The 14,056-nt window shown below is 42.2% G+C and overlaps 1 protein-coding gene across 1 annotated transcript in view; it reads right to left on the reverse strand.

Annotated features, from left to right (window-relative positions):
• The window catches only part of LOC126473639 (E3 ubiquitin-protein ligase rnf146), a 52,454-nt gene extending 40,763 nt beyond the window's left edge, over positions 1-11,691 (reverse strand). Inside the window, exons 1-2 of the mRNA XM_050100827.1 lie at positions 11,303-11,691; positions 10,978-11,226 (exon numbers count right to left, since the gene is read on the reverse strand). Of these exons, the coding sequence (XP_049956784.1) occupies positions 10,978-11,226; positions 11,303-11,414 (361 nt within the window). The 5' untranslated portion in view covers positions 11,415-11,691. The remainder of the gene's footprint in view (positions 1-10,977; positions 11,227-11,302) is intronic.
• Between the last annotated feature and the right edge of the window lie 2,365 nt (positions 11,692-14,056).

A 14,056-nucleotide genomic window follows, 5' to 3' on the forward strand; every position in this document is an offset into this window, starting at 1 on the left:
CATGTAAGGTAATATACAGCTGTTCAACATAAATCCATTTTTTCATTGTTTATTACTTCGTAAACATCTGAGATTTCGAGGTCCTGTTACTTATGTGTGTTAATTTACAACAGTAATTTTTTTTTTTAAATTTCCCATTTGGAGGCAAATGAGCCATATGATCACTTTGGGGTTTCAAAGTTTCATCTGGGCTGCAACAGAATGAATCACAAGCATTGGTGTGTACATACTTTGTGAGAGAGCCTCTACAGATCCATGGACATAAGCTCATTACTACTTCACAGACTGAGACACTAATGAAGCTATCTTCCATCAGTTATGGAAATGTTATAAAAATATGCAAATTTCTTTTAGGATGGGTCTCTCCGACAACACGTATATCATGTAAATGGTGTATTTAAAAACAAAGATAATGTGACTTACCATATGAAAGTGCTGGCAGGGCGATAGAAACACAAACACACACATACATACACACAAAATTCTAGCTTTCGCAACCAATGGTTGCTTCACCAGGAAAGAGGGAAGGAGAGGGAAAGACGAAAGGATGTGGGTTTTAAGGGAGAGGGTAAGGAGTCCTTCCAATCCCGGGAGCGGAAAGACTTACCTTAGAGGGAAAAAAGGACAGGTATACACTCGCACACACACATATCCATCTGCACATACACAGACACAAGCAGACATTTGTAAAGGCAAAGACTTTGCGCAGAGATGTCAGTCGAGGCAGAAGTAAAGAGGCAAAGATGTTGTTGAAAGACAGATGAGATATGAGCGGCGGCAACTTGAAATTAGCGGAGGTTGAGGCCTGGCGGATAACGAGAAGAGAGGATATACTGAAGGGCAAGTTCCCATCTCCGGAGTTCAACGCAATCTGGAACCACAACACCCCAATTCAGTAGTTAACCTTTCCTCCAAACCTCTCTCCCAATCCGAAACCTCTGTCCCATCCAAAGGCCTCACCTTCAGCCCCACTCCCAGATTCAACCAAACAGCCCTCGTCAAAGATTTACTGTCCTACACTCGTACTCTCTGCTGGAAATATCACTTTGCCACGAAGAAAAATGATCCTAATCCTACTCCTAATGATCCAACTCCCCAAGACACTATCCAAATTGAACCCTGCCTGGAACAGTTCCGTCCTCCGTCACAGCGGGACACACCTCCTCTTCTTCAAAATCACCCTCTCTAAACCTTCCAGGAATTTCTGACTTCCAGCCTTGCTTCTCAATCCTTCTTAAAAAACCTTAATCCTACTCCCAACATCACCACTGCTGAAGCCCAAGCTATCCGTGATCTGAAGGCTGACCGATCCATTGTCATTCTTCCGGAGGACAAGGGTTCCATGACCGTGGTACTTGATCGTCGGGAGTATGTGGCTGAGGGACTGCGTCAGCTTTCAGACAACAACACATACAAAGTTTGCCAAGGTAATCCCATTCCTGATGTCCAGGCGGAGCTTCAAGGAATCCTCAGAACCTTAGGCCCCCTACAAAACCTTTCACCTGACTCCATCAACCTCCTGACCCCACCGACACCACGCACTTTCTTCCTAAAATTCACAAACCCAATCATCCCGGCCGCCCCATTGTAGCTGGTTACCAAGTCCCCACAGAACGTATCTCTGCCTACGTAGATCAACACCTTCAACCCATTACATGCAGTCTCCCATCCTTCATCAAAGACACCAACCACTTTCTCGAACGCCTGGAATCCTTACCCAATCTATTACCCCCGGAAACCATCCTTGTAACCATTGATGCCACTTCCTTATACACAAATATTCCGCACATCCAGGGCCTCGCTGTGATGGAGCACTTCCTTTCATGCCAATCACCTGCCACCCTACCTAAAACCTCTTTCCTCATTACCTTAGCCAGCTTCATCCTGACCCACAACTTCTTCACTTTTGAAGGCCCGACATACCAACAATTAAAGGGAACAGCCATGGGTACCAGGATGGCCCCCTCGTACGCCAACCTATTCACGGGTCGCTTAGAGGAAGCCTTCTTGGTTACTCAGGCCTGCCAACCCAAAGTTTGGTACAGATTTATTGATGACATCTTCATGATCTGGACTCACAGTGAAGAAGAACTCCAGAATTTCCTCTCCAACCTCAACTCCTTTGGTTCCATCAGATTCACCTGGTCCTACTCCAAATCCCATGCCACTTTCCTTGACGTTGACCTTCATCTGTCCAATGGCCAGCTTCACACGTCCGTCCACATCAAACCCACCAACATGCAACAGTACCTTCATTATGACAGCTGCCACCCATTCCACATCAAACGGTCCCTTCCCTACAGCCTAGGTCTTCGTGGCAAACGAATCTGCTCCAGTCCGGAATCCCTGAACCATTACACCAACAACCTGAAAACAGCTTTCACATCCCGCAACTACCCTCCCGACCTGGTACAGAAGCAAATAACCAGAGCCACTTCCTCATCCCCTCAAACCCAGAACCTCCCACAGAAGAACCACAAAAGTGCCCCACTTGTGACAGGATACTTTCCGGGACTGGATCAGACTCTGAATGTGGCTCTCCAGCAGGGATACAACTTCCTCAAATCCTGCCCTGAAATGAGATCCATCCTTCATGAAATCCTCCCCACTCCACCAAGAGGGTCTTTCCGCTGTCCACCTAACCTTCGTAACCTCTTAGTTCATCCCTATGAAATCCCCAAACCACCTTCCTTACCCTCTGGCTCCTACCCTTGTAACTGCCCCCAGTGTAAAACCTGTCCAATGCACCCTCCCACCACCACCTACTCCAGTCCTGTAACCCGGAAAGTGTACACGATCAAAGGCAGAGCCACGTGTGAAAGCACCCACGTGATTTACCAACTGACCTCCATACAATGTGAAGCTTTCTATGTGGGAATGACCAGCAACAAACTGTCCATTCGCATGAATGGACACAGGCAGACAGTGTTTGTTGGTAATGAGGATCACCCTATGGCTAAACATGCCTTGGTGCACGGCCAGCACATCTTGGCACAGTGTTACACCGTCCGGGTTATCTGGATACTTCCCACTAACACCAACCTGTCTGAACTCCGGAGATGGGAACTTGCCCTTCAGTATATCCTCTCTTCTCGTTATCCGCCAGGCCTCAACCTCTGCTAATTTCAAGTTGCCGCCGCTCATACCTCACCTGTCTTTCAACAACATCTTTGCCTCTTTACTTCCGCCTCGACTGACATCTCTGCCCAAACTCTTTGCCTTTACAAATGTCTGCTTGTGTCTGTGTATGAGCGGATGGATATATATATATGAGTGTGTGTGTGTGTGTGTGTGTGTGTGTATGTGTGTGTGTGTGTGTGTGTGTGTGTGTGCGCGCGCGAGTGTATACCTGTCCTTTTTTCCCCCTAAGGTAAGTCTTTCCGCTCCCGGGATTGGAATGACTCCTTACCCTCTCCCTTAAAACCCACATCCTTTCGTCTTTCCCTCTCCTTCCCTCTTTCCTGACAAAGCAACCATTGGTTGCGAAAGCTAGAATTTTGTGTCTATGTATGTGTTTGTTTGTGTTTCTATCGACCTGCCAGCGCTTTCGTATGGTAAGTCACATCATATTTGTTTTTAAATATATTTTTCCTGCGTGGAATGTTTCCCTATTATATTCATGTAAATGGTGTATGCATAGCATCTAAAATGTATTACAATACGAGTGGCGGTCAAAAAGTTTCAAGCTTGAGATAGTTACTGTAATGTCTCATACAAACACCACCACCTACTTTTATGGTGACCTGTGTGGGGGACGCATGTAAAATTTCGCGGCTCCAGCTTTGTTAGTTTTGCCGCTAGGATGCATTGTGTACTGTAGTGTAAGCAAATTGGAGAATATAGAGAGAATCAAGAACCGTGCTGTGATTGAATATCTTCATTTGAAGGGAGTGATGCCCAAGGAAATTGCGGAGGACATGCGGAACACACTCAAGGACAGTGCTGTCTTATACAATAGTGAAAAACTGGGTGTCCGACTTCAAACGTGGAAGAACGAGTGTGGAAGATGTGACAAGGAGCAGAAAGCCTGTCACCATTGTCACTGATGAAACAGTGACTGCAATTCCTAACACAATTTTGCAGGATCATCGAACAACGTTGTAGCACATTGAAACCACACTTGGAATCTCCCGTGGGCGTGTTTACGACATTGTTGCGGGTATTTCAGGAATGCGGAAAGTTTTATCTTAGTTGGGTCCCAAAAGACTTAAATGCAGATCAGAGACAGGAGCTTGTGCAGTGTTGTTGATGCAGATGAAGACGGGTTTCTTGCAAGGTATGTGACAATGGATGGAACATGGGTTCACCACTTTCATCCTGAGACAAAACAAAACAATGGAAACATCCTTCATCCCCATAAAAAAAATTCTGGGAGCAAAAAGCAGCTGGTAAGGTGATGGCATTGGTGTTCTAGGATGCAGAAAGGGGTAATTATAGTGGTTTACATGCAAAAGAGCATAACTATCAATGCATCGTACTACTGCACCCTCCTGTGCCATTTGAGAGAAGAGAAAACTGATACACAGAGTTCTTTTGCATCAGCACAACACACCGGTGCACAAAGACCTTGCAACACTAGAAACTCCGCATGACTGTGGGTTCAAATTGTTATGTCATCAATATTCTCCAATTTGACTCCATCAGACTTTTTCTTTTCCCAAACCTAAAAAAAGACCTCAAAAGATGACGATTTTACAATGATGACGCAGTGATTGATGCTGTGAACACCTGGACTCGAAATCGAAGACCTTTTATTTGAATGTTTTGCAGAAGTCATCTGAATGTGGTCGCAAGTGTATTAGTGTACACGTGTATTATATTGAAAAATAAATTGGTATTATGAAATTTCTGTCATTCTTTATTTGTTAGGCTAGAAACTTTTCGACCCCCCTTCGTATAGGAAAAAATTAAAATGTAAGCAGCTACATATAAACACCTCTTTTCAGAGAGCTGTTAGTATTCAATTTAGGTACATAGTAAGTTTCTCCCCCATGAACCACCAACCTTGCCAAGGAGGGGTGGGATGGCTCGAGTGCCTCAATGATGTGGAAAGCCATACGACCACAATGAAGGGGTGTCTGTGCAGAGGCCAGACTAACTCACGGTTCCTGAAGAGGGGCAGCAACCTTTCCTGCAGTTGCAGCTGTAACAATTTGAACAGAAGAGCTGCACTGGCCTTGCTAAAATAGCAGCTGTAGTTTCCCCTTGCTTCCAGCCGTCTGCGGTACCAACACAGCAAGGCTATGTAACAAGGCCAGATTGTTATAGCTCCAACTGCTGAAAAAGTTGCTGCCCCTCTCCAGAAACCATGAGTTAGTCTGGCCTCTGCACACCCACAATTACTTCTCCTTTGAAGGCACCACCTACCAACAAATCCGGGGTATGGTGATGGGCACACGTGGAACTATCCTATGCCAACCTATTTTGGGCAATCTAGTGGAATCCTTCCTAATTATCCAGAATCCTAAACCCCTCACCTGGTTCAGACCAACTGATGACATCTTTATGATCTATCAACATCCCTCCAGAACCTCAACACCTTCTCCCTCATTCGCTTCACCTGGTCCTCCTGAACAAAACAAGCCACCTTTCTCGATGTTGGACCGACTCCCTTCGATACAGCTAGCCACCCGTGGCCATCACAACAGTCACTCTTGCAATTACGTTCCCAACCTCGTACAGAAGCAGATCTTCTGCGCCTTATTGCTCTAGTCACCCGCTACCTCCCAATATCCTACTGACTGGGCATGAAGAGCACTCCTCTCATGACTCAGTACCACCCAGGACTGCAGCAACTGAATCATTCTCCATCAGGGTTTCGACTATCTCTTATCATGCCCTGAAATGAGGAATGTCCTACCCACTATCGTTCCCAACCCTCCCACAGCAGTACTCCTCCACCCACCAAACCTACATGATATCCTCATCCACCTCTATATAACCTATGCCCCCAACCTCTTGCCTCATGTCTCAAGTAACAGACCTAAATGCAAGACCTGTACCATACACCCTCCCATTCCCACCACCACCACCACCACCTAGTCCAGTACAGTCACAAGCATTACCAACCCCATCAAAGGCAATGCTTCCAGTGACACCAGTCATGTGATCTAGAAGCTAAGCTGCAACCATTGTGCTGTGTTTTACATGTGTGTGACAAACAACAAGCTGTCTCTCTGCACGAATGGCCACCGACAAACTGTGGCCAAGAAACAGCTGGACTACCCAGTTACTGAGCCCACTGCCCACTACAATGTTCTTCATTTTGATGACTGCTTCACAGCCTGTGCCATCTGGATTCTTCCCACCAACACTAGCTTTCTGAATTGTAAAGGCTCTTCCTGCAATATACCCTACATGTCCGTAACCCTCCTAACCTCAATCTTCATTAGTCATTGTCTTTCACTCATTGTCCCCTTCCTTGTTCCCACTCCAGTACTAAAGAGGCCTCTATTCCACAAATACGCTGACAGTCTTTCTACTTCTCTCCTTTCCCACTCCCCCCAACCCCCACCTACACCTAACCTACCGACCGCACCTAGCTGTCCTCCTCTCTCTCCACCCTGTCCCTTTATGCTCCCACAAGCAGCACTTTACCGTCCCCACTCCTATGCTTCTCACATCATGTGCAGTAGCTTGTAATGTGGCCTCGGCAATCAGAGATGGTGGTCACATATGTGTGACTTGCATTTGCATAAACGTATGTGTTTATGTTGTCTAATTCAGAAGAATTGCCCAAAAGCTACTTATTAAGCAGTCTTTTAGTTGCAGCTGTCTACAACTCAACATCTCCACTATATGTTAGGTAGCAATCTATCCTTTTCATAATATTGTAACTGTTTAACATACTGTGTACAAATGACTTTAATACCTTTGTCTCACATGGATGTCACATTTCTGAATGAGCTGTTAAACAGTGTAGCTTCAATATGTTGAGGAGTACCTCGAGGATGCTCAAGGCCTAACCGATTCAGTGGTAGCCTCTGGCCTTAAGAAAAAATTAGAATAAAAACATGCAAATCCTCTAGAAAGTGTCAGATTTAATTTCTTCTTTTTATTCTTTACTTCTGAATTCTCAGAAAAATATAATTTCCACCCTTTAACTTAGTGGTATAGGGTTGATTTTGGGTCATCATTTGTTGCTTCTGCTTCCCTAAATGTTTTGACTTACAGTATTTAGATCATCATGCACAGCCTTTGACATATTTATAGTGTAACAGCAATGTGGATGCTTCTTAATGCACAGGGTGTTCCAATCGAAAGGGGTCCCACAAACGTGTAGCAACTGCACTGTGTAATTTGTGCGTTTAACGTGGCACCACTAGACTTTGCAACATCATTTGACACAAAAGTGTTTCTGCACATTGCTGGGGCAGGACCTCAGTGTTCATGTTTAGAGACAATGTTGAAGAGCGCATGTTTCTTGTGAAACAATATTGGATTACTGGTTCCATTAAGACATGTCAGCAAATGTTTTTCAAAAGGTTTAGTGACTAATATATATTGTCTAAATGCAGCATACAAAAGACAGTGAACAAGATGGAGAGCATTGGAATAGGATCTTCATGGTGGGGTACAGCCGCCATTATTGGCAGAAAAATTGACTGACATGAAACAACTGTTGTTTGCTTCTCTTGCAAAGTATGTCCGACTTTTATCTCAGGAATATTGAATATCACAGAGTACATGTCACAGTACTGCGAAGAAAGCCAGCATGTAGCTACACAGGTTTACAGTTGTTTAGGAACTGAATGTCAATGACAAACACAAACGCATTAAATTTTGCCGTTCGTTTCAGCAATTTATTGCTCAGAGGACAGGAATATTGCAGTACACATGGTTTAGTGACGAGGCATGGTTCCACCTCTCTGGCTATGTTAACTCACAGAATAGACTTTCGTGGTTTAATGAAAATCCACATGCACTGGTCTAGTAACTGCTGGATTCAAAGACTGGCGTGTTCTGTGCAATATCACAGTGTTGCATCATCGGTTTTCTCAAGACTACTGTGGCAAGTCCAGTTGACATCAAAATGTTCCAGGCATTTGTGAACAAGCTGGACAATGAGGAACTTACCTTTGGCTGGTACCAACATGACAGTGCCACATGTCTTGAGTGACCATGGCTGAGGTTGAACCATTTTCCCCCCAGAAGAATGATTTCGAAAGAAATGTGGCCCCCAAGTCACTTGATTTAACACCACCTGACTGTTTTTCTCTGGTGTGGCCTAAAAGGCAAGATCTACAGGAACAAACCTTGCAACTTGGAAGATTTATGAGAGAACATTATCTGTGAAATCCAAGTATTGACACCAGAGGTTCTGGCAGCAATGTTTGAGAATCTGCAGCGTCGTGTTCAACTGTGTTTAGAAGTTGAGGGTGGTCACTTCCAGCACCTTTTGTGATTCACCTTTATTTCCCCGTGAACAAGGTATGACATGTTCATTTCCATGTCCTTATTTTTATGCAAAGCCTTTAAGGCTAATTTAAGCAAATGTTCGTTTGTGGGGTCTCTTTCAAGTGGGACACCCTGTAAGTCCTTGGCAGTTTACAAAATCTGATACAGAATATCATAATCATATCATTCTAAGTCTCAACTCACTATCTGTTCCCAATTACACACTTTGTAATTTTTGTGATAAACGTAAACGTGCAATAGTTCTCATTTATCTCGAAATTAAGTAATTCCACTTTTATAATTTCACTTGGGACTCATAAAATAATTGAGTGGACCATAAATGTGTTTACCTTACCAATAGATATGCCTAACAGAAAAAAAGTACAATTTTCTTTCTTCAGAAATCTGGAGCTGACGAACTGGTAGTTAAAGCAACATAAAAAGCTCAACAATTAACAAAATTCAACAACAAAAAAGAGAGGGAAGTGATGTCACAATAAAAAATGGCAGCTGAAAACAATTCTGCCTACAATAACACCTAATGTCTCCAAAAAAATTTTATACCCGCTGTTCTCAATTAGTCCTAGTTAACAAATACCTGCATGACCCTAGATAGTTTTGCTATTTGGATGGCAAAATACTGATGATGCCCAAAGCACACACTACATAAAACCCTGACTGGCTACAGCACAGAAAGCATTTTTAAAATGAGGAATTTGTTAACACTGAATGTAAAACGTTACTAAGTCTTATCTGAATGTATTTGTCTGAAGTGTAGCCTTGAAAGGAAGTGAAAGGGCCACAATATGCAGTTCAGACAAGAAGAGAATAGAAGCTTCTGAAATAGGTTTCTATAGAAGAATTGTGGTTTTTCACATAACTAATGAGAAAGTACTGGACTGAAGATAAAAGAAATAAATTTATCGCAGAACTTGAATGAAAGAAGGGACTGGTTGATGGGACACACTCTGAAATGTGAAGGAATTGTAAACTTGGTAATGGAGGGAAGTGCGGGGTTAAAAATTGTAGAGAGCGATCAAAACTTGAATACAGCATGGAGAGTTACGTCAAACCAATCTTTGGAATGGAGACCACAACAACATAATTGCACATTATTGGTTTGGTAATGGGTCAAATGCTTTTTGGACGTCAAGATCAACTGCACCAACATGACTGTGTTGATCCATGGTTTTCAGGATTTTACACAAGAAAAATTACAGTTGAGTTTCTATGACCAACCCTTTCGGAATTCATACTGGTTGGCATGGAGTTCATAGCGTTTGAGATACCTAATTATGTCTGAGCTCAGATTATGTTCTAGGATTCTATAACAGATAGATGTCAACAAGATTGGACAGTAGTTTTGTGGATCAGTGCTGCTTACCTTCCCGTTGACGGTTTTTTATTCGAGGTTTCACTGTACATTATGATGAAAATGAGAGCTAACTCAGCTGCAAATTCCATATGGAATGTGACAGTGATTCCTCAGAACCTGCAACCCTTACTAAAGTCCAAACCATGTTTAAATGTGGGGTCGGCTGTTTCCAGACATCAGTTTTGGACAATGATGTAACGATGCTATGATGTGTGATGACAATTGTGTGCTAACAGTAACATAAAACACTGAAAATATCTATTTTGTTTTGGAATGCAAGTTGTGGTGAAAGGCTCATCTGCAGCATAGTTAAGATATCTAGCTTAAGCTGGAACACGACATTTTTAATTATGAATTGGTGAAGACAACACGTGATGCCACACTCAACTCTAATACTTGCTATGGCACATATTTTCTGCATAATGGATTCTGATGACTGATTCAAGACTGTTTTGATGGCACCATGGACAAGGCAGACAGATGGTATTGTCAGACTAAGTATTTTTGAAGGTCAAACACGTCACGACTTGAAAATATCAGACAACTTGGAGAATATGTAACTATGGAATAACATATGAGAAGACTGTTCAGACACATTTGTCAGTTTCACAAACTCCCAACCAACCCATCACCTTATAATGTAAAATGGACCTCAGGCTATGCTTTATTTCACACACAACAGTGTGTAAGTGGAAATTTATAAAAGATATAAAGTAAAGAGCACAACATGAAACATATTCCTCCTCGAAGGATAGCATCTCCACGTCGTCAATATAGATCTAATAAACAAAGCGTTCTAAGCCGGCACACACGAGAAATAACTGAAATACATTGAACGAAACATACAACAATTAATTTTTAGTAAACGGATAAATACATACAAAAGCATTTCAGACATCATCGCAAATCTTACGACGTACTTCAACTAATGGACCGATGGGGTTGGCGCGTTTCAGTAGACTTGGAATGTTTTTCATGTATCTGATGTGAATATTTTACTTTCATTCTTATAGGTTTTCTTAATTTCCTTGTTGTTGTATGAATCTAAGGCAATCTCCGTGTTACCAAAGCATTTAAAACGATGAGACTGCAATTTAAGACGCTGTACAATCCTTCTCTATCGTGTTTGTATGGAATGTTAATTACTACCTATCAGTATTCTGTGACAGTGAAAATTGATGTCAAACACCTAAACAATTACTCACCATTCCTTCCTTCATAAAACCACTGGTACCCATCGTCGAAGCTAACAGCCTCCTTTTCTAGTCCACTGACTTCGACAAGCTGAGGTTTTTCCAAATAATCCGGTGGAATTTCCTGACGGCACATTGCACATTTTCTGCTCTGATTGGCAACACCCTTTACACAAAGAAAGCAGAAGATATGTCCACAAGGAAGCTGGGCGGGGTGTATACACGTTTGGAGACAAACTGCGCATTCTGGAATCTGCGGGCCTGAAATCGACAGCAAATAAAAATTAGTATCTACTTACTTACCAATTTCGTCGAAAGTAGAACACAAACTCGTTACCTTCAAATACTTGTTCTTTATTTCCAGTTGCTGCTGCGCGCTCTTCTTTGTCCTCTTCTTTCGCTGACATCTTTATTTTATTTGGCTCAGCAGACGTGCCACCCTCAGCCATTTTCAGTTTATGACTAGCTAGACCGCATGAGCACCACCTTCAGGACACCCACGCGTTTGCAATTTAACATCTACACCCCTTAACACGAAACGACAATAACATTTGTTTTCATAATAACCCGTTCAGATTCACCTCTTCCACTCGAACGAAAACATAACACCCAAAGTCAAAGATATTACATCACAACTTAACGGATCTTATTATTAATTATTGTGACTTTTGGTGCGAAGGCTATATATCCTTCTCTCAGAGTTTTGGAGATTTACGGAGTAATGTCGCATTTATCAATGAATATCATAATTAGTTTTAAAACTGCGATATTATTTTGATGGAGTGGAGTAGTTGGAAATGGTTGATCACATCGTATTAAGGCCCGCACACACGCAACGATCTGTCTGCGCAAATGTCTGCGCACATCACATCTGTGCAGACAGATCGTTGCGTGTGGACAGAAGATTTGCACCATCCTGAGGTGTGTGCAAAACTGGAATTTTGAGCGAAACTTCTCAAATCTGTGGGTTCAATTGAAGATGAAATTGGAGTGTCAATGTGCGAGGAAATGGAACACGATATAATGTAAAACAATATATTTCACATACGGTTATCAAAGGTTTATTCAAAAGAATGTATTTGTGTGAAAACATAATAGAAAATTAACTACTATTATAAAAAGAACTCATCCGTCAAGACAGCGTAAATAGCTGCACATCTGTTGGCTATTATTTCACTCAAGGTTTTTTTCGATACTGCAGTTGAAAATTCCAAATCCTTGTAGCTCCTTCCTGTTGCTAGGAGGAATCTTAATGTTACCGCCAGCCGTTCATGAGGAGAAATTGCCCTTCTCATACAAATATTTTTTCTCATAATATTAGGGGTTACAAGCTTTAAGAGATTATTATAGGTTTCGACATCCGTCCGCAAATAATTTCGCCAGTCGTTATGTTCGCCCTGCAACTCTCGCAGTAAATTTACGTGAGAAAACTACTTTCGCTTTAGCAGACACTGTCTACACCATTTTGACCGCTTTCTCTGTTTCCTGCGGTTGGTCTGAATGCTTTTTTGCGACACGAGTTGCGAACACAGACCACAGCAGAATTTCGTCCATTTCTATATTTCAAAATAACTGAATTAAATTTTTGACGTTTACGGGGAGCGTAGTCGCTTGCCACTGATATTTCTTTTCTACACCGAAAGATGGCGGGTGAGTAGTAGATTGGGGTTTGTGTCGTGTGAACACACCACATTTGAAGCGATCTTTTGCATGTACAGACATCTGCGCCGATGTCTGCGCAGACAGATCGTTGCGTGTGGACCGGGCTTTAGTTGTTGAATGAAATCGGTTTACTGATTTGCGTACAGTTAACATTCATAAAATATGTCACTGATATTCCCTACTGTTATTCCGTCACATTCGCAATAAGAGTTATCTCGAACTTGTATTCGGAGAAGATGGCTAGGGAACGATCCATGATTAAATCACATCCGAATACGGTGCTTATAAACTTCTTATTCGTGTGAAGTATGTGGAACCTGGGCTTCGAGGGAATGTCTGGCTGTATTTGACCATGATATTTACCTTCCATGTGTATGATAGTTGATATTCGTCTCGCCATTCATGTCTTATTCTTCTGTATAATGTAGTCTGCAGGTCTGATGGCGGCAATAAGATGTTTTTAACCCCTTGTTAGTCGCGTACGTATCTGTGAGATACGTGGACTAAATTTTGTTCAGTATTACAGCAATGAATAAAGGTAAGTGCTTGCCAGCTCAGGACTCTTGCATCATACCTTTGTTATTATGGTACGGAAGTTTCAACCCTATTTCGACGCTGTTGAGGTCGCAAACTGGGCAGACGTCGACACGTGTATCAGGTTGCGTCTACTAGAAACATCGCGCGATTTCAGGTAATGCGTTGTCGTCGCTATCCATTGCAACGATAGTGTTGTTTAGAGCATGCTTAACCCTCTGGCTGGCGCGCCTACTGTTGTCACACGATTAGGCGCACTTTGTAAAATTTACAACATGGTCATTTGTCAGTAGAAACAAACTTGTCTTAAACATGCTATTATATGTATTGAAGAAAGCAGTTCATATTTACTATCTTCAACATCTATAACAAACGTTTATGCTCTTTTAGTTCATTAAATAACAAGCTAGCCGGTTTTCTGACATATGTTCACTTTCATAACACTTTTCACAGACAGTTAGTTTGCATATTAATTCCGACAATGTCCATAAAAATGAAAAAGTAGCCAATGGCCATCACCTTGTAATTCTTGAAATGGAATATCAGGCACACATTTTATCTACAACGTCAACTCCACCTTTTATCATGTTGTACTCAATTATGATTTCAGGTTTGTGTGTTTCTTCATCCAGTGTCGCTATGTCATGTACAGCAGACAAACGTATTATAGCACAGTTTTTACAAGGAACATATGAAACTAAGGTCTTATCCTACTGAAACCCAAACACTGCACTTCCAATTTGTTTTGTTTTCTTTGGGAGAAATTCTGGAAGGACTTCACATCAGTTGTTCATCGCTGTACCAATGCAAGTGATAGTCTTCTGCAGTAAATATTAAGAAAGGAGTTAGCATGAGTACCATTGTCAGTTGTAAGGTTCCTGTTAGAATTTTTTAT

Source organism: Schistocerca serialis, chromosome 4, assembly GCF_023864345.2.
Source record: "Schistocerca serialis cubense isolate TAMUIC-IGC-003099 chromosome 4, iqSchSeri2.2, whole genome shotgun sequence".
NCBI classification, from domain to species: domain Eukaryota; kingdom Metazoa; phylum Arthropoda; class Insecta; order Orthoptera; family Acrididae; genus Schistocerca; species Schistocerca serialis.